The sequence below is a fragment of the Astyanax mexicanus genome, chromosome 6 (genome assembly GCF_023375975.1).
Source record: "Astyanax mexicanus isolate ESR-SI-001 chromosome 6, AstMex3_surface, whole genome shotgun sequence".
Classification (NCBI taxonomy): Eukaryota; Metazoa; Chordata; class Actinopteri; order Characiformes; family Acestrorhamphidae; genus Astyanax; species Astyanax mexicanus.
The window spans coordinates 29,794,279-29,814,643 of NC_064413.1; the positions used below are offsets into that span (position 1 = coordinate 29,794,279).

Here is a 20,365-nt window from a genome sequence, read left to right on the forward strand (position 1 = left end):
AGTATTTTGTAAACCTACTGGAATGGGATAAGAAGGTAAGAAGCTGAATTGATCAGAATATTGCATCTCTCACTAATGACTTCTGTTTTACATTAAAAATCCTCAATTTTAGACATTTATCTAGATTTTGCACTCTGCAGTGATGGCCCACTGTTCTACTGTGCATAGTACAAATACAACTTTTTGAGGGACATCTAAACAAGTCTGTTGAGTTATGTAAAGTTACATGGCCTGATGAAGCAAAAATAGATTTTTTTTGCTGCAGTGTGGAAATGTATGTTTAGGTGAGTGTATTGGACTGTAGCCTGCGTGTTTACAATGTTAAAACAAGCTACGTGGGGCAAAGTGCTAGCTGTTAGCACCCTGGCTTACCGGAGCACTCAGGGCTCCCTAGTGTAGTGCTGTCGGGCAACATTAGCCACTAATGCTAATGCACCTAGAGTAAATCTGAAAATGTAAGCTTACTGTAAATAAACAGAAGCACTTTACTCATCTGAATAAACAGTTACCAGAAAACCATAACATAGAAGTTCATTGAAAGTACGCCTTTCAGTAAGAAAAATATAGCAATAAAAATATATGTCTCTTTACTTAAAATATTAATTGTTTTTCTTAACTTTTTTTTCTAATTAATAGTACATTATGTATTTGAACAAAAACGCATATACCAACAACTTATTCCTTTTGGGAGAAATCCGTTTTTTCTCTTTTTTTACATTAAAAAAATAAAATGTGCTTTAATTATTCTGAATCATGAAGGCACCTAAAATAAAACAACTGCCAACAACTGATCTCTCACAAACAGGAGAAATGACTGATACATGGTTGTTCGTTTGAAGGGCTCAGTTATTGACTTTTATGGTTACTTTTACCTTAACCTGTGTCCCTTTTTGTATGCTTTAAACAAAGAGACTTATAAAACTGCATGGTTATCTTGGTTGACCTTTCTCTAAAGCAGTCACGAACCTGGTTTCTGAGCAAAGTGTGAGAAAAGCCAATAACAGCAAAAACAACACATTGTCAAAAAAGCCACCTGCACAAAATCACAGCAAGATGAAGGAAGAAAGAGAAAACACGAAAATAATGCCATTTTCCTTTATTGTTTCATAAGAGTTTTCTGGCACCAGTACATACGGTGATCTTTTTTTGTTTTGTTTTGCTACAGTAAGCATTGTTTTCTTGCCATTCTGTGCCGCTGTGTATTACATCATTCAATCATAAACAACCTCAAAGGGAGCCGGAATAGGGAATATGTGTGTGCGTGTGTGTGTGTGTGTGTATGGGATAAGTATACTGTTTTCCATATTGTTTAATTCTTCAAGGTGTGTTATTTGGCAACTTTGCACATCACATCATAAATGCTGGAGTCACTGGGAGTACACAAAATTCTATTCATCTCCTCAAGAACAAATGTGTCCAAAACACAGCTTAACAAATACTTTAGTAACAGGTACAGATTTCATAATCAGCTGCAGTTGTTTGGATGTGTGCAGTTAGTTACCTGCGAGTTTTACTTGTGCTCTGTTTGGCTTCGAGGTGTGCCTGGTCGACCTACGGCAGAGCTTAAACACTGTTAGATATTACAGTATTACAGCAGAGGGTGCCAGAGCTGCACTGTCCCTGAACTTGGCTGCTGGATCACTGCACACTCTTCCCTCTGGTATTAAAGTGCCTTTACAATCAACTCTTATCTCCAGAGATGGCTACCCTAAATGTTGAGGTTTAAAAAAAAAAAGACATGGCACTGAAGGCCAGTGTTCATATTAACAGGGAATCATTTCAAAAATCGAGCAAAAAATATGCTGCTACATTTCATTCTCATCATTAACATCTTTACAATTAGTAGTAGCTTAAATACGAGGCTGTTGCTGAAGCCTGAGGAAAACTATTAGTGTTCCACATTATTACAAGCTGTAAAGAAGGTCAGTCAATTGGTTGAACTTGTTTAATCGATTCAATATTTCAGTCATAATCACAATTCTTAAAGCTTATTTAAGGCAAATTTACATAAGACAGTTACCTATTTTCTGTCCAAAGTTAAAAATTGTTGACTACGAATGAGGAACACTAATAGACCCTTTAAACAAAGCCAGTACTAGCATATCTGATTCACCATTAAAGAATATGCTTCAATTCAGTATGACATGCAACCCTAGTCCTCAATTATTTGAATAAAAAAAAAAAATATATATATATAAAAAAAACTAAACAAACAAAATCAAGACACACAAACAAATCAATGAAAGTTGACAAAACAAAAAAAAACATGATCTAACCAAATCAATAAATTAAACATCTATAATGCATGTTGTCATAAATGTATATCCTAACACGTATTTACAAAAGAAAATGAAAACATAATACACATTAAACTTTAAGCTGCCATAGAGCTCCTTCAAGCCCTCTGATATGAAGTGTAGCTTCACCATTCCATTGGGGCACAATCCACAAATGCACACCTACACATACACAACCAATCAAATGTTTGGACCCACCTTATGCACTGTTTTTGTAATTGTACAATTTAATTGCTTTAGCATAGTGTTTAAGACATTTAAAGATTGTAAAATTGAGTCCAATACTGCCATATATGCAATACTGCCATGCGCCTACTGTTTAGGTCCACTTCTTGCTTGGTCATTGCATAACTCATGTCATAGCTTTGATCCTGTTTACATCTGATCACTTTGTTTTCTGAGAGTCAGGATTATATATGGATAAGGCTGAATAACTTAAAATGCAAAAAAGGTAAAGCGTGAATGCGCCCAACGTATAGAACTGCAATCAACTTTTGGGGGTAGTATGAGTTGCATTAGAACCGCATGTTCTTGTAGTGTAAACACATTTGCCGTCTCTCTAAGACACCAAACAACTGAACAAACCAAAAGTGTTCCAGTACAACCAAAATACCTATAATAACTGCTGTACAAAAAGCCACTGAAATTCAGTCTGGATACAACCCAGATACTAGTCACACAAAGAGACCAGGTGTAAACAGGGTCTTTAAAATAAGGAAAAGTATTAAAATCTAGTACTGCCAAGAAGTGGGTGCAAACTTTTGACTGGTTACTGTATAATCGTACAAGTAATGTCTTTCCTAATGTGGAAAACCTCAAACACATTCATTCAGCCAACACCCAGCTTACAGCAGGTGAACATGTCATAGAAGGCTTCTGTATCTGGTTGAGGTATGTTCTTGTAAGTGCAGCCCTCCTGTTCGGGGTCTGGGCTTGAAATATCCAGTATGAGTGACAGACCTTTGTTGTTCAATTACTGGAAAAAAAGTAATTTTCAGTAACAAAGCCCTGTTTTTGGGCAGGGTGGTGGCGGTGGTGGAGTCCACGGCTACTTATAGAGACCTATTCTTCTGTGCGCTTACTGCTTTATTGGAAAACGAGTCTATTCAAAGACTTGTCATCATAACAATGTCATGTCCCGCCAACACTGATTTCCTGTTATTTTGCGCAGGAAATGAGGTCACGGCATTCCTTGTGATACATGGGGGACAATATTTGGCAGCACACACCTACCACTGCCTCTCGGTGCTCAGGCAGGGGAAAAACACAAGCCAAACCTTTTATAGACATGAACTGAACAAAACACACTAGGTTGAGTGACGCTAATTCTACCGTACTTTCCACTCAAGCGAAGAGAGATTATTATAAGTGACTACCCATTCAAGGCTAAAACTGATATGTGGCATAAATAGCAACGACCTTTGGAGGTTCCTTCATTAACAAGACGAGTAATATAAAGTTAGTGTGCAAGATTACGGTTGGAATACAGAGATACTTTCGGACGATCAGCAAAAAGTCCTGTAGTTAACTGAAGACCTAACAGACTTAAGCCTAAACAGTAGTCCAACACAAGTCCAACAAAGCCAATATAGTGACTACTCATCATTTGGATGTATTTTGATATGAGATATCAGTAACTATGCTTTCTGCTTCAGTAAATCAGGCTTTATCGACAAGAACCGTGAAGACAATGGTGCTGATAATGATTACAAGTATGTATAAATTGGCCCTGTTGTGTACCCTGTAGTAAATTAGTGTTTCCATAGGTTTCACAGTGTCAGAAGAGAGGAAGACCAGCAAACAGAATAAGAGCAGTAAAAAAAGTGAGCATAAAATAAGAACAGACACAGCAAGGAAGAGTAAAGAGTAGAGTGTAAGGCCAGTAGTGTGTGTAGTATGTAGTGTGAAGAGAGTAGTGGAATAACCAAATGGTACGTGGGAACAGTGCCATGCAGAACAGATGTCTGAATAAGCAGGACGTGATAGTGTTTCAGGTGGCTGAATACTACAAATTGGAATGTAATGAAGGTGCAATTCCAATAATGTGGTACCTCCAGTATGAGTGATCGTAAAAAAATGATACTGTAAAAGAAACAGTATAAATGAGCCAAGCACTGGCACTACTGTTTGTGCAGAGAAAACAAACTTGCCATTCCTGTTCCATCGCAGGAAACCACGGCTGGTTCTAGAGAAACAAGCTTACCAGCTTTCCTCTGCTAGTGAATTGTAACCAAACGAGATCTGGTTTTGGAGCTGGTTGTGTAGCATAAAGTTGGGTGAGGGAAAATGCTGTAGGGCACAAACTGAGAAAAACACTGGAATGAAGCAGGGTAGGAGCTTGTAATCCCATAAAACGGTTATGCGCCCTCAGCAGGACAACGATCCACCTGGACTAATGAGGACAGATATAATGTTCAAAGTTCAGAAGATGGGAGAAATGACTTCTGTCCTCTTTTGGAATGGAAGATGAAGAATAAAGATGGTGGAGAAGAAGAAGAGGAGAGGAAGGGTCCTATGGTTGCTCTTCTTTCTTCTTTAAGGAAATGCGCTTCTTTCTTGCTGCCAGCATTTCGTAAAAAGGGTCCACACTCACAGCCGATCTGACAGAGAGATGGAGAATACATAATTTAATAAGCTAAGTTTGTTATTGAACTGTTATTGCATCTGCTACACAACAGACTCACACTTCCAGTGGTTGGTGTATATATGCATTAAAAGAAAGTGTGTGTACCGTAACATTCTGTTGTATCAGCTGTATTGTCTAACTGTTGCAGAGAAAATCTGGGGTTATAATAACATCAACATCCTTTCCCCACTTACCATTCACCTTCCCTTACCCGAGCTCTACCTTTACCTTTTTTCTCTTTCTCCCTTCTCCCCTCACCCCTGCATACTTAAATCTTGAAAGTCCACAATAAGTGACTATCAGACTGGATTGGATTCCTAATAAATCACAAAATCTGCTCTAAAACAGCTAGGGTTTAACACTCCTGACACAATGTGTTACAGTGCAATATAGAAGTAATATTTTATTGATTCCTGATACATTTTGCTATGTTGATATTGTGATTGTGAGTACCTAAATAGTAGTTTTTTAGAATCTGAGGCTACTAATACATTTTACCAAAATATTGCAACATACACATCTTTAAATGTTCTGATAATGTTCCCCTCATCATTCTCCCGCTCTATTTAATTCCTATGTACTATATGACTACATCACATGACTCAATCAAAACACTAGGTTCAAGTATAAGTTGTTTGATGACTTCCATGTGCTTTCAACCCAAGCTTTTACTCCTTTCCCTCTGCTTTTCACTGTTCCCATTCTTACTTGATGCTGTGGATCCACTCATCCTTCTCCTCTGGGGTGGGGGCAGAGATTCGGTAGACCATGTGATTGCCCTCCACCACTCGCCCGTCTGCTTCTGTCTTGCAGGCTTTAATAAGCTGCCCTCGATTATTTGGGATGTATAACTCGAAACAGTTCTGCATAGGAGGAGAGAGAAAGCGAGCAAGAGAGAGAATAAACATAATGCCTAATAATTTGCTTGAATACATTTATTCAGGTAGCATTGTTTTTAAAACTTACAGGTTTTCTAGGATCCTCTACTTCCCGAATACTCAAATTCTCCAGAGGAATAATACCCCTCGGCTCTTTATCCTTAACAAAAACAGACACACACAGATATTTATTAAAGGATTGACTGTCAAAGTCTGTTATAAAAATAATGTCCATCATGATGCTTTATTTGAGTAATTTACTGAATCACTAGTTATCTCAGTCTGGAGTAGGGCACATGCACACTGGATGTAATGCTTAATATTGACTGTAAGTGACTGAAATAAGAACTTACCGTAGTGTACTCAAAGTAATACAAGCAGTTGTCAGTCAGAATAAACCACCGCCTCTTCCATGTCTTCACTCGCCCTCCTGAGAGAGATATATAGATCACCACTTTCACCGAAATATCTTGTTTTTATTCCACATTTTAACAGTAGCTAAATTTGTTATTTACATGGTATCAAAACTACAGGCTGAACAGACCAAAAGAAACACCCTAAAATGTCCCAAATTTTAGCTGTGACTTAGGCTAAATACATTTTTGTTGATCAACTCTTATCCCACTTCCACATATATGCTCTGGATAATGTCTGGAGAACCGGGTCCAGACAATATCTGTAGCTGCCCTTTCACACATGTGGTGGACAGCCGGAGATTTTCTGCAACAGACTCATTTTCACTACAGGAAATATTCCACATAGTTTAGACAAGGGGTGGTGCCTGTATAGCATGTGCAAGAGACACAGCAAGACCCACCGTGAATTCTCTAGAAAATGACATGCTCTATACAAACATTAAACAGACTTTTTGCTAGGGACTTTGTACTGGCAGAATAAAAGTAAGTAATATTCATTACAATTGATAAGGGTGTTTGCATTCACACATACAGCTCCTTCAGGTTACATCTGAAAAATTCTGGGTTACCACGCATGTGTGAAAGGAGCTTTGGAGGCTGCTTCAGCGAGTAGGTAAAGCACTAAAGGTACAGAGCAATCTCACAGAAGCTGGTGTTGATACAAAGCTGGATTGGCAGCACTTACCTCCTGCAGAACAGCAGAACGGAAACCCCAGGCCAAGCAGAACAGGAGCCAGAGGGACGGAGGAAGAGCGGCGGAGATAGAGGAGAGCAGACAAGGAAAACAAGAGATAGAAAGAACACATGGAATTGAGTAAGGAGGTATTAGTGTGAGATCACAGTCCCCACCATGCAAAGAGAAGCAGACCTAAACCTGCCCTAGACACACACAGACACACACACACTCCATGCCAAAAGGGCAAAAGCTTTTCAGAACAGTGAAACAATTCAACATCATGCAAGGATCACACGGCCATGGTATTTTTTTTTTTTAAGAAATATGAAGAGAAAAGAGGAACAAAAAGACCAGAGAACACAGACCAAAGCTGAGCATTAAACCATGATTTAGTTCTAAGGACACAAAGAACAAAGAAAACTTCCACCACAGAGCAGAGACAGCCAATCAGGACTCACCCAGTTTAAGCAGCCATCCCTCTCTATCTGGGTTGAAGAAGGTGTGAGTCAGGTCATTCCCATCATCTTCTGGGATCTTAAAAGGCTCGTTTTTAATGCTGTCATACAGATTCTGGAGAGACAAAGAGAGATGCTTTGGTATTCATTCACACACATTCCACTTTATTATTAGAAACATCATATACTACATGACCAAAAGAGCCCAGAAACCCCAAATTAATGTAATGGAATAGTAATTCCAAGCAATGATTGAACTCGGCAAAGTGTTAGGGCTTTGACATACCCACAGCTGTATAGATTGTAAAAGTGTTATCCTGTAAATTTGGTTAAACACTGGCAAGTACGCTCATGGCAAGACGATGTGAATTATTAGAGTTGAAGTTCTTGATAGTCTGAAGTTGTGCAGCATTTAACATTTCTCGAGACAGTGACCTGTGTAAACCAGAATATTAGAAATTGACACCCATCATTCATACCAGTACCCAAACAGATGCACCTAGCCTTTTATATCGAGCTACACAACTTTCTACATTAGGCCATCACTTTAAAAGCAAAGGTTTGTCATCCAAAACTTAATTTATCTTGTGCTAGTTTCTAAGATTATTTTTCTGGTAATCTAGGTTTGTGTGTACTCATCAAGTCAAATGCACTAAATACAATTGATAATTTTGAAGGTTTTTTGTGGTATGTTTCTTGGGACTTCATACACCTTATCACACTCGTTTAATTTTTTGGGTCATTGGGCCATTGCAGTATTATGTGAAGTAATGAATGTGTAGTATCTTGTACCCTGACAGTAACAAACCTTAATTTAGTTTAGGTACCTAAACAGAATCAGTCATGATAAATACGAGTATTGCAACAAGGACTTTGGATGCAACATGGGGGCCTGCTCACTCTACACCCATTAAGTGTGTTTTTCCAAGGTCAGCTAAAAGAACTTGGGTAGGTGAAGAGGAGGAGGAAGAAGAAAGTGACAGCTGCACAATTACCAACTAAACCTCATTCTTCCACCTATGATCCAGTGCAGTCATTAAACAGTGTAATTAAATCGTCACAGGTTACTTATGGCCTGTCATTTCCAAGTGACAATGTTTATATTGACATGTTTTTGTATGAATACTATGCTTAATAAACTAACATTGTGTATGTCTACTATGTCATTTGTCTCAAACAGTGATACGTATTTGAGAAGAACCTTGTGGAACTTTTTGAAACTTGTCCAGTCTGCAGCCAAGTGTCAGACTGAAGGACCTAGAGACGAGGAAAAAAAAATTTCTCCGTCGTCTAAAATGCCATTACTGCCAAATTTCCAAGAAATGGAAGAGCCAACCAATAATTGGAAGCTCCCCTGCTCCTCTATATTTTACAGGCTCTTACTATTTTCAAGTCAAAAAGGTGAAGTACACTATACATTTTGTTCCAATGTTAATTATACAACCACATTAAACAGTATTTGCCTTCTTCAACTTGTACATGTAGACATTTTATTTCCTGGGCTTACCCTGGGTCTTATGGAATGCTAAGAAATGGCTCTCATGCTGATTGACTGTTTGCTTTAGAAGTAGGGCTCTTGACAACATGGAGAAAGAGGGACTAAAAAGAAGCCTACAGCTTTAGAAGTACAAGGGTGTGGCAGTTGATTACATTGTCACCGACCGTCATCCCCAGATCCAAAAGATTTTCAGTGACAGAAAAATAACCCACTACTATGATGTCTAAAATGTGAACACTTCATTGCAACTTGACATTGCATTGCAATAACAATAGCCCTGTTAGGATCGAATGTTTAGATACACACACCTCCTCAGAGAAAGTCGCCAAATGGACATCTGTGGTGAACAACATGCAAGACAAACACACCCATGACAACCCTCTCTACCCACAATGCCATCATGCAATCCATCGGAGCACAGAAGTGGTTTAAACCAGGTGTGTAGTTGTCTATTGTACACTAATGGTTTGTGACAACATACATTTTAAATTCTTATTTATTTCATTCTTCATGTCTCTAGGTTTCTAAGTCCTCTACTAAGTGGAGAAGATATTTACCAATAAGAGGGTCCCCCATGATGTTGAGACGCTAAGCTCCCAATACCAGACCTCAACACTGGAAGCATTCCACAGTGTAAATCTGTAATTTACACCCAAAAGTGTATTTTCCCTTTTATTGGGATGTTTTGTCACAATTATATTTAACAGCATGTGTGTACTGACACTCTAATTTAAAAAGGAATGCCTACAATTATAAAAGAGGAAATGTAATCTGCAGCGAAACATGCTCTGTTGCTGGTTTGGATATTGGTGACCCATACTGTTTCTTCCCCTCCTTCACTCCTCTATCCTATTATTCCCCTTTGACCTCCTTTTATCCCTATCCAAAGATGTTTTTACCTTTAAACTTATTTTACATTGTACTTGACTATTGTACGTCGCTTTGGACAAAAGCGTCTGCCAAATGTAATGTAATGTAATGTAATGTAATGTAATGTTTGGATAGTGATTTGTCATCAATGTCATCAAAACATTGTTAATTACATAAGAGTAAATGGGGAGATCGTTTTTTAATAAACATTTTTCTTAAAAAATAGGTCTATGCTTCTTCATTGTTGCAGTGTTAATTAACATAATTCTGAACAGATTTCGCTCATTGAAACAGCCTGAAAATGTTAATAAAAAGCTCAGCTTTAACGCTTTACTTACTCAAAAAAATGTGGGGCTTAATTTGGGCACAGGCTCACAAAGGCAGTTTATGGGTTGGGTCGGGTGGGGCTTGGGCAGAACAAGCAAGTGTTCGGGCCAGGTCGGGCTGGAATTGAATGGTTTGTCGTGTACAAACAAAGACAGTTGCACCTGAAGATCATTCACTTTCTTCCATTGAACATAAATGTATTTTATTTAAATTCTCTATTATTTAACTAAAATTTACTTTTCTATTTTTTTATATTTGAAAAACATCAAATTACATTGCCAACGCACTCTCGCACCTCTTCTCAGGCTGCGCTGCCCATCAATTCTTCAATGCAACTCATGGTGAAACCAGCGGTTAAATACTCTGATCTATAAACTATGTACTAGCGCTCATTTCTCATCACCAGGTTAGATTTTGAGAAAAAGTAAAATATATATATATATATTTTAAGTATTAGTTTCGTTCAGTGCTCTAAAATGCCGCTCGCTGCTGGAGACGTGTGAGCATGGTGGAGTGTGCTGCATTCTCTGTACTGGTGTAGTGCTTGTCTGACCTGCAAATCAAACCTTAGACTGACATTGAAAAGACCAGTGTGTTTAACCACTACACTAAACCCCCAAAAGTCAATCAAATAGTCTGGTATTTACCCTATTAACGAACTCTCCATGTAAAATCAAACAGATCTTTAGAGGGAAGGAGAGAGAAAATAAGATGTATCCCATTTATTGCAGTTTCCTGCTTCTCTTTTATGTTCTTGACTAATGAATGCCCAGTCAAGACTGCAGCAGTAAGAAGACAAAACAATGACTCAACACTCACTTATTTCAGACTGATGAGGACAAACACACAGGAATGCATGGCATGACCACCACACACACATACACACTCACTATATCAGCGATGAACAATGGAAAATATTTCTCTCCATTTACTGACTAATCACTTCAAACACTGAATAAAGGCTCACCTATTTCAGAATAAATGAGTTCAACACACAACAATTCAGAGCTTTTATGGAGCACAAATAAGACGCTAATAGAAAGGAACAGGACATAAAAACAGGGTATATTGAGTTGTTGGAAAAAAATGGGCCACAGTTTGACTACAGCTAACCACACAGAACTACACATATCCTGGAAAGAAAATAATAACCAATAATGCCCCAATAAACATTTTTAATTAACCTGACATGGTTTCTGTTTTAACCCTGTGGTTTACTGATAGTAGGTAATCTTTGTTTAAATAGCACTTTTTCAAAGTAACTAACAAAGTGCTATACAGACAAAAAAAATATATATAAAGGGGCCTTATTTTTTACAGTCTGGTAGGTCAACACTAAAATTTAAAATCGATTCTGTATCTTACTGGAAACCAATGAAGAGGGGCAAACACTGGCGTAACATGATCCCTACGTTTTGTACAAGCTGCAGTCAAGACATGTCTCTCTGATTCAGACAGGTGAACAGGGCATTACAATAGTCTAACCGGGAGGAGACAAAGCCATGAATGAGTTTCTTAAACAGCTCCAAACAGGTCAGAAAGTTTCTGGTGTTGTCTTTAACACAGCATGACCAAGATCTAGCTGAACCCTTTTGGATACATCCTCCGGACCCACAATAAGGACATCTATATTGTCCCTGTTTAGCCTGAAAAAGTTCTTAGACATCCAGTCTTTAATAGCTGACACAGTTGGTAAGACCGGCCAGTCTCCTAGTGTCATTTCGGTTTACAGCGTCATTAGAATAGAATAGCTTTTTTTATTACCTTATTTAATTCATCAGAATAAAAATACCCAGGTTACTCAAGGGGAGCATATACAAAAAAAAATCAAAAACAAAAAAAAAGACACAAAATAGAACCCTGTGGCACCCCACGGGTAGGAGGTGCTAATGCGGACATCCTGCCCTCAGCCCAGACTACAAATAACCTTTTTAATATAATAGTAGATACTCACTCTGAGCAGCTCCTCTGGCAGATCTCCTCCCTCATTGATGCCTCGGTTCATGCTGATGAAGCGCTCCACTGTGGGCTTGTCCCGCACATTGGGGTTGTGCAGACTGGTATTCAGCATGATGATCGCAAATGACAGAACATAACAGGTATCTGTATAAAAACACATGCACACACAAAAATTGTATGAGGTGGAGAAGACAAACAAACAAAATATAGAAAAAAACATCAGTGTATGAACCAGTGTATTGTTTAGTTTAGGGAGAGATTTGGACAAGACAGGAGAAGACACAAGCCAAAATGTTTAAAATGAATATAAACTTGTTTCTATTCTGTTTTTATAACTATTTTATTATTCTATTCTATTTTATTACTATCAGCCAGGGCTAATCTAGGACTAAGGAAGCACATTCCTGCCTCAAATATATCTGGTAAAAAAACAAAGTATATTAAAATACTGCAGAAGGTTCAATAAATAACAAGACATTCTTAAAATCACCAAATAAAATAATCTTAAAATAGAAAGGATCTCAGAAGAATAAGACGTTTCTTAAATAACTCCTTACACTGTCCAACCCTAAAATGTGTGTGCAGATGTGAATGTGCAATGAGAAATCGTGAGAGTTACCTGTGCTCTGAAACACTCCGGGGTTGCAGTGGCAGTATCTCTGAGCAAAGGCCTCCATCATCCTGTCAATCTTCTGGGCTTCACCAGGCAAACGGAAACTCCACAGAAACTGCCTGCCCACAACAACCACACAGCTTAGTAAGCGCATCATCTCACTACATACATTATACATTAAGAGATTAAGAAATTCCTTATTAATATGTCAGAAGTGAAAAACAGAAGGAACGGTTTCACTGAATGCAGAGTGCAGGCTTTAGTTACCTTAGAGCCTGAACCAAGTTAAGATCTGTGAACTCATGAAGATCAACAAACGCCTGCAGCACCCTGATGTTGAACTCATCTCTGTGAGAAAAAGAGAAGGAGAGAGAGAACATCATCACAAAAGTATCATGCAATTAGACCAAACAGAGCATTTAAAGGCAAAGGTGATAAACTATGTGATTAATATATATTTTTAAGAGCAAGAACATTGTTTTTTAGATGCTTGATTTTAAATGTATTAATTATACAGAGCTGTAATTACACAGAATATGCTGTTTTGCAGACATGATATAAAATGGATTTAAAATTTTAGCCCCTCCTCTTTTTTCTTCTTCCACTTTATTCTGAGGATGCTCCTAGATGTCTAGTAATTCAAATCACTGATCACAGATTGTAATTTAGACTGAACAGAGCTATATAAGGACCATTAGAAGAGATTAAGCACTCAATCAGTGACCCTGAGACAGTATTATACAAAAATATATGAAGAATGAAGAAGAATGGTGGCACAATTTAAATGGTTCCCTCTACATGCAATGCTAATGCTATATGGTGGCTATGGTATTTCAAATAGTTGCAACTATTGATAAGTGCTTAATTGATGAGTTCTACACTGTAACAAGATGTGTCTTAGGTGGTTGGCAAGTTATACCCCATGTGGTTTGCTGGGTATGACTTTTTAATTTGTATCATCATGACGTTAAAAGAGTGCCACAGCTTTTGCATCAATTCATTACTGAGGTGAAAATGCCATTGAATATTTTTAATTTGTTGCAATATCTTGAAAACTGTGGGTAGAATTACGCAACAAATATCCAGCAGAAAAAAAGACAAAAAGAATAATAAAAACTGGATCACTTTGGAGTGTGTAAACAAGCACCTGTATATGTGTTGATGTGTTTATCCTAACAGATATTTAGAATTAGGAGATGTAATGTACCTCTCCCCCAAGTAGTCTCCAATTGCTGTTTTGTTGAGCCCCTCTCCTTTATACAGGAACTGGGCAATGTCTTCTGGAGTGTGCCGGAGGAGCTCGTTCTCCACCAGGAACACAATGCCCTGAAAAACAAGAAGATTTTAACCAGCTGCTGACTGTTGTATATTCAGTACTATTAGTATAAAAAGAACTCTAGAAAGATGAAGACAGTGTTTTGGTTTCACTTTACCTTTTTAGGATCCATATTGAATTTTTTCCTCCCCATGGCCACATGCCGACTCTTCTGTAGTGTTTTACTGCAAAGTCAAGTTTAGTAATATTAATGATCAAATCTAGCATTGCTTTGAATCCTTCTCTGAACATGCGTTTTTCGTAAGCTGCTTTGCTGTGCACATTTGTGACACAAAATATTTTGATTATTTTAATTTATTGTAACTGAACTCAAATAATAAATTAATATAGAACAATTCTCGACTGATTACTTAAATACCCTAAAATGTCACAGAATATACTTACTAAGCAATATATGCTGTTCTGGATCATATAAATGTATGTTATTTATGTGACTTTGGTTTGGTGAAAATCCCTAGATGTGGTTATTCAGAAAAAAACATGCAGATTTTCATTTATTTTGAATTTGTCGAAAAAAATGTCTTGGCTTTATTGTGTGGTTTTTCAGGACAGTGCACATGAATCATGTAGCACTACATAACCCTGCCTAGCCTTGTTTTAACACTGTAACTGTAACACCGCTTCTGCTTTTCCCCAGCTTCTGCTTCATCACTTACCGGTTCTGAGTAACCCTCCTGTGGACCTTGTTACATAAAAAGATGCATTAACAATGCTGGATTTGCATGGCAGCAGGTTTATTTTACCCGGCAATGTTTTGAGGTGTTGCTGCTTGTCCAATTATATTCTTCCGAAGTGGAATTTGTTGCAGTTTTAGGGGACTAAAGTGGGCTTGTTACATCTCAATTTTGAGTTTTTGGAAGTGTTGCATTTTTAATTCTGAAGTTCCATATTTCAAACTCACATTATTCAACTAAACTCAAGTACATACTTTTTTCTGCCCCTGGAACAGCCCATTATTGTTTTAAAAACCCTGTTTATACCTGGCCATTTCATGCGTCATGTATTTGGGTTGTATCCTGATAACAGTTAAGTCATGCTTTTAAAGGTGTAGAAATCTGAACTATGCAAAAAAGCTGCTTCAGATGTACTAGAAGGGGATTTTGCTGTTAAATGTGTCGTGAAGAGATGGATGAATTTACACTGCTATACCATATGCCTCAAATGCATCCCACACCACCTCCTGAAGTGTTTTGAGAGATCAGATTTAATCTGTTTAAAACGAGTCTTGGGTTGTGTTTACACTTGCATTTTTAGTGACCAGTTTATTTAGTGGTGTACAATAAGTAATTTACATTTTGTACATATTACATATTGTAGCTGTCAGGAGTTTCAGTACCGTTATGGGCTGCCTATCTTATCACAACAATGAAATAACATTATTTTGGGATGTTTGTGTGAAACTGACCTGCCCTCTGTGCTGCTCTCCAGTCCCTCCACTTCTATAATAGCCTCCCGCAGCTCCTCCCTCAGCCTCTGGATCTCCAGCAGCAGAGCACCTTTCCTGCGGCGGATCTCCTCCAGCTCTGAGCGCTCCTCTGGGCTCAGGTCTGCTGGGACTAGAGGAATAGAGGGAAGATTAGACACAAACACACACAGATTCATAGTATACTGTGGACCTAAGCAGACCAAGGTTGGGTTCTTTAAAGTGTTCCTGAAAGGACATCTTGCAAAACATCCTCTTTCTTTTCATAATGACTGGATTTCAAAATTTCCACTTGCCCCACACTCTCTGATATGAGTCTAATTTTCATTGTGTTTAGAGCTAAGAGGGAAACACCAGTAGACAAACATTCCTCTCTGCAGAATATCACCTTTTAAACAGAAGTACATTTTTGTGTGAGAGAAGCCTATGGAGTAAAACTTGTTCAAACTTGTCAACTCTGAGCTACAAAATCATGGCCTGCAGGTATAACAGAAACCACAACCATTCATAATTCTGCAAAACATTAACAGCTGATTCACTCTATTACTATTTGATACTGCAGTAATGAGAGTTTGATTCATGCCTTGAAGAAATTGGCTCTGTGTTAGGTATAATCTCTGTGGATGGACAAAGTTTTAATTTAATAAATGAATTACAACACTACCATTATATATCTTTTCCTTTAAAAACACAAGAATGTCAGGTGGGAGTTTTAAAAAATATATACATTTAAAGATTGAGTTAAAGTATGGGGGTCTGGCTCATAGCTCTGTATTTGAACCGGATTGGCTGTACTTTCTTTCCCTAACACTTGTTCACTAGCAAATAAAGCTTGTTCACTAGCAAATAAACAAAACCAGGTGTGCTTGGTGAACAATGTACATTAAAAATAACAGTTCATAACATTAATGTTACTGTAATTGCACTGAGTGTGCTAAAAACACATTCAAAACATGCACCGTGAAGCAGTTTCTATTCAGGACAAATAAATTTGGTCATTTTGGCAAGACCTACCAGGCACTATGTTTTTAAATAAAAAAATGTGGCTTTGCAGGAATGGAAGCACATTAAAGCTATTTATTATCATATTTGCCATCTCCCCATGCAGAAACTCAAAAGTACTACTAATTTAATTTAAAAGGATAAAAACGTAAGGATTGCTGCTTTAATAATTGCTGGTACATCAAGCTGCTCTTCTACTTACACTGTTTATATTATTTACTTAATGTGATGTGTATTATGCTTGACAATCTCTACACACTATACCTCAGCACTGAACTATTCACTATATGCACATCATCCAATCATATCACTGCAACACATTCTCTACAGTTTACAGTACATATTGTCTGCTGTCAATTGAATTCCATGTCTATGCTCCTTGTGACTCTCATTGCACTAAATGTCCTTCTGCATCAAAGATCAGAACAGTGTTTCGTAGGATAAAACCCATTATCAGAATAACTACAATAAACCTGAATTGAACTGAATTGAACGTGCAGAGGGTGGGGTCCCGAAGACTGGGATTGGAAAGCCCTGCCTTTAACTCTCACTGCTTTACCCAACAAACACTACTATTTATTCAGGCCAGAATCAGAAATGTTTATCCCACTATCCGCAAGTGCCATGATATTGTGAATAACGAGTATTCAGGGGTGTTCACAAAAGGGCTCGCCATCACTGTGATATTCAGTCTATTAACCAGTGCGGGCAATGATGTTTGGCACACGGTGTTCATCCCTGTAACGCAATGTTTCCTAGCCAGCTCTGGTAGCTTGCTATGGATTCCAGGGATGAACGGGCAAAGAGATGCAGTGGAGTTCACAATAACCAGTTAAAATAAAACAGAAATAGAACACAAACGGTTTAAGGGGCACATAAAAACCAAGCTCACAGCGTTAGTTAGCGGGTTAGCTAGTCTAGCTAATGTTACATACAACAATGGACCACTTTAGAGTATCAGAGACTAAAAAGAACGCGCATGTTCTGCGCAAAATATTAACAGAAGTAAATGTTAGCCTTTTTTATTCCACTGAAAATAACGTAGAGGTAAAGACGCTGTAACAGGGAGACAAAGACATAAAGAAATCTCCCTCTATCTTGTTAAATATGAGTTAGCTAGCGCTAAGCTAACTAGCTTGGTAGCACCGCTAGCCCAAAACAACACAAAACGAACAGATTTAAATACTTACTGTAATCCAAATCATCCATTTTGGGGGCTTTGCTTTTAGGCATATATGTATCAGACTCGAATGTCATTCAACTGCTGAAAAGAGTGATGGATATATGTATAAAATATACCCCTAAAATAAAACGTAAATAAATAAATAAGCAGCGCAGCGACGCAGACAAAGCGGAGATAAGAGCGGATGTGGCGTCACGGAGTAAAACGCGTCCCACGAGTCCGCCATATTGGTGAGGTCTAAACGCCATTTTGGATAAACAGTATAGGAGGTGGTAAAAAATAAAATCTAATCAAAATATGGACGCTGTTTAAAATATACCTTAAATCTGGTTATTAATTGGTGGGTTAGCCTTCAGTATTGCACTTTGTCACTATGTCAATATGCCCTAGTACAAATACATAACAGCTAAATTTTATAGCTGATTTTTTACTGTAAAATTAATTGGTAAAGGATATTAATTAAATTAATTAACTAAACCTGACGTTCCAGTGTGATTTTGAAAGACTTTTCCATCATGGGTCAGAACAAATACACATCAGTTGAAGAGTTCTGGTCTCCTACTTTAAAGAAAACCTGTAACTAGCCTGGCCTGAACTGACTTTTACTCAAAATTTAATTGGCAACATAGCATACCAAGCCATTGTGCACAAAGAAAAATCATATTTGACTGATATTCTAGTGTGAAAAACACAAGACAAAGAGTTCAAGTTTCCTACTTTAAGGCAAACCTGCACTTAGCCTGGCCCAAGCATGGCATACAGAGCCATCATTAAGCAAAACTAATTAATATAAAGCGGATGTTCCAGTGTGGTTTTGAAGGATTTTTTTATTTTGGGCCAGAACCAATACACATCTTTTTAAGAGTTCTAGTCTTAAAGCACGGGGAAAAAATGCAATTAGCTTCTGCAATTAGAAGCTGATGTGTATTTAGTATACAGCTCTGAAAAACTTAAGAGACCACTTCAGGTTCTGAATCAGTTTCTCAGATTTTGATATTCAAAGGTATTTGAGTAAAATAACAGTGTTGTTTAATTCTATAAACAACTGACATTTTTTTCTAAATTTCCAATATATTGTCATTTAGAGCATTTATTTGCAGAAAATGAGACATAGCTAAAATAACAAAATATATGCAGAGCTTTCAGACCTCAAATAATGCAAAATCAATATTTAGTGGAATAACCCTGGTTGCGATGTGTCAAGTAGGTGACTAGATCTCTTCAAGTGATGTTTAATGTTCTGTTAATCAGTTCAGGCCAGGCTAATTTGAGGTTTTCCGTAAAGTAGGAGAATAGACACAATGGCTATGCCATGTTGCCAATTCATTTTACAGTATAAAATCAGCTCACGCCAGGCTAATTCTAGGTTTTCCTTAAAATAGGAGCATAGAACTCGTCATCTGATGTGTATTTGTTCAATATGAAAAAGTCTATCAAAATAACTCTAGAACATCAGCTTTCTATTCATTTTTTGTGCCCAATAGCTTTTAAAGTAAAAAATATATATATATATATTTAAAATTTTACAGTATAAAATCATTTCGGACCAGGCAAATTCATGTTGTGAGTAAATTGGAGAACGTAAGTGGTGGAACATGGTGTGTATAAGATTTAATACCATTGTATGTTTATATTGTTTATAAACAGCTGTACTGCTTTCCTTCATTATATCTCCTTCAGTATTAGTCTATGAGGTGTTTAATACAATCTGCGCAGCAGATGTGTTTGTGTGAACACTACCTTAAGATCAGTGAAGCGGTAGCTGCGAATATTAAATTAACTTCAGCTTTGCTGGAGAGAGGAAGGGCATGGGGTGAAATATGTTTGCCTTAATTAAAAGCTCTTTAAAAAGCCTCCACGCCAAAACAGTTTTTCAAGAGCCAAGGTCTGAAGTAAAACTATTTTAACTTGTGATGGATGCAGAGACAGTTTTAAACACATAAACAAAGGATTGGACTAGTAACTTAGTAACTTCAAATGTATTCGCTAGACTTAAAGATATGAAGATACTGCAATTGTTATTGCAATTGTAAAGCCAACTTGTATCGTCTTAAAGAGGTTTTTGTTGTTTACAGAATTACTCCCCATTAAACAAACAGTGCACTATATGGTGTGTTAGCCATTTTCTAGTACTGTTTGAATTTCCACTTTTCTACCAGATGTCTTTAGAGCAGTACAAATTAAGATTGTTAATTTGTCATTCCCTACTTAGTGTAGGGCTTAATGAGCACATCAGTTTGAACACAGTTTATGGCAAGCCAATACAGAAAAAAAATATGGTCTATATTCAGTTTTTACTAATAAAACCGCAAATGTAAGACCTCTCTAATTCAATTGTATTAGTTCCAACTCTCCATTATCAGCTAGAACATGTTTATTAATAATATTTGTTTTACACATTTATAAAAAAATAAATATAAAATATAAAATGTCCAGAACAACATGCACTTAATGTACTTTTACTAGTCATGTCACCATCATTCTGTTGTCAATACTACAGTATTTTACTAACAAAAACCCCAGTTGCAGGGTCCTGTTCCTGACCTCCTTCGACACTGATATTAAGGGGGCTAAACAAACCGCTTGCCAGACCTGAAAGGAAGGCGGAAAGTCTGAGAGAAAGAAAGATAAGAGCTACTGTACTGTGGCAGTCACCGATTAGTGTGTGAGGTTAGAGGTGCCATACGGAGACAGACAAAGGGGAGGAAAAGGGTCTGAGATGTTGGCTTCCTTGTTTACCCCTTCATGGGAGTGCGATAACCAGTGAGGCATAACGCACTGACATTTGTAGGGTTATCCTACCCCA

At 37.6% G+C, this 20,365-nt stretch overlaps 1 protein-coding gene across 1 annotated transcript; it reads right to left on the bottom strand.

Moving 5' to 3' along the window:
* Positions 1 to 1,081: 1,081 nt before the first annotated feature.
* Positions 1,082 to 17,747, bottom strand: cyth2 (cytohesin 2). The gene is made up of 12 exons (XM_022673757.2): positions 17,567 to 17,747; positions 15,357 to 15,507; positions 14,049 to 14,115; positions 13,823 to 13,941; positions 12,883 to 12,963; positions 12,622 to 12,734; positions 11,998 to 12,146; positions 7,352 to 7,463; positions 6,155 to 6,231; positions 5,890 to 5,961; positions 5,632 to 5,786; positions 1,082 to 4,897 (listed from the first exon to the last, which is right to left on the bottom strand). Exons 1-12 carry the CDS (start codon positions 17,631 to 17,633, stop codon positions 4,810 to 4,812), a joined length of 1,251 nt encoding a protein of 416 aa, XP_022529478.1. The 5' UTR covers positions 17,634 to 17,747; the 3' UTR covers positions 1,082 to 4,809.
* Between the last annotated feature and the right edge of the window lie 2,618 nt (positions 17,748 to 20,365).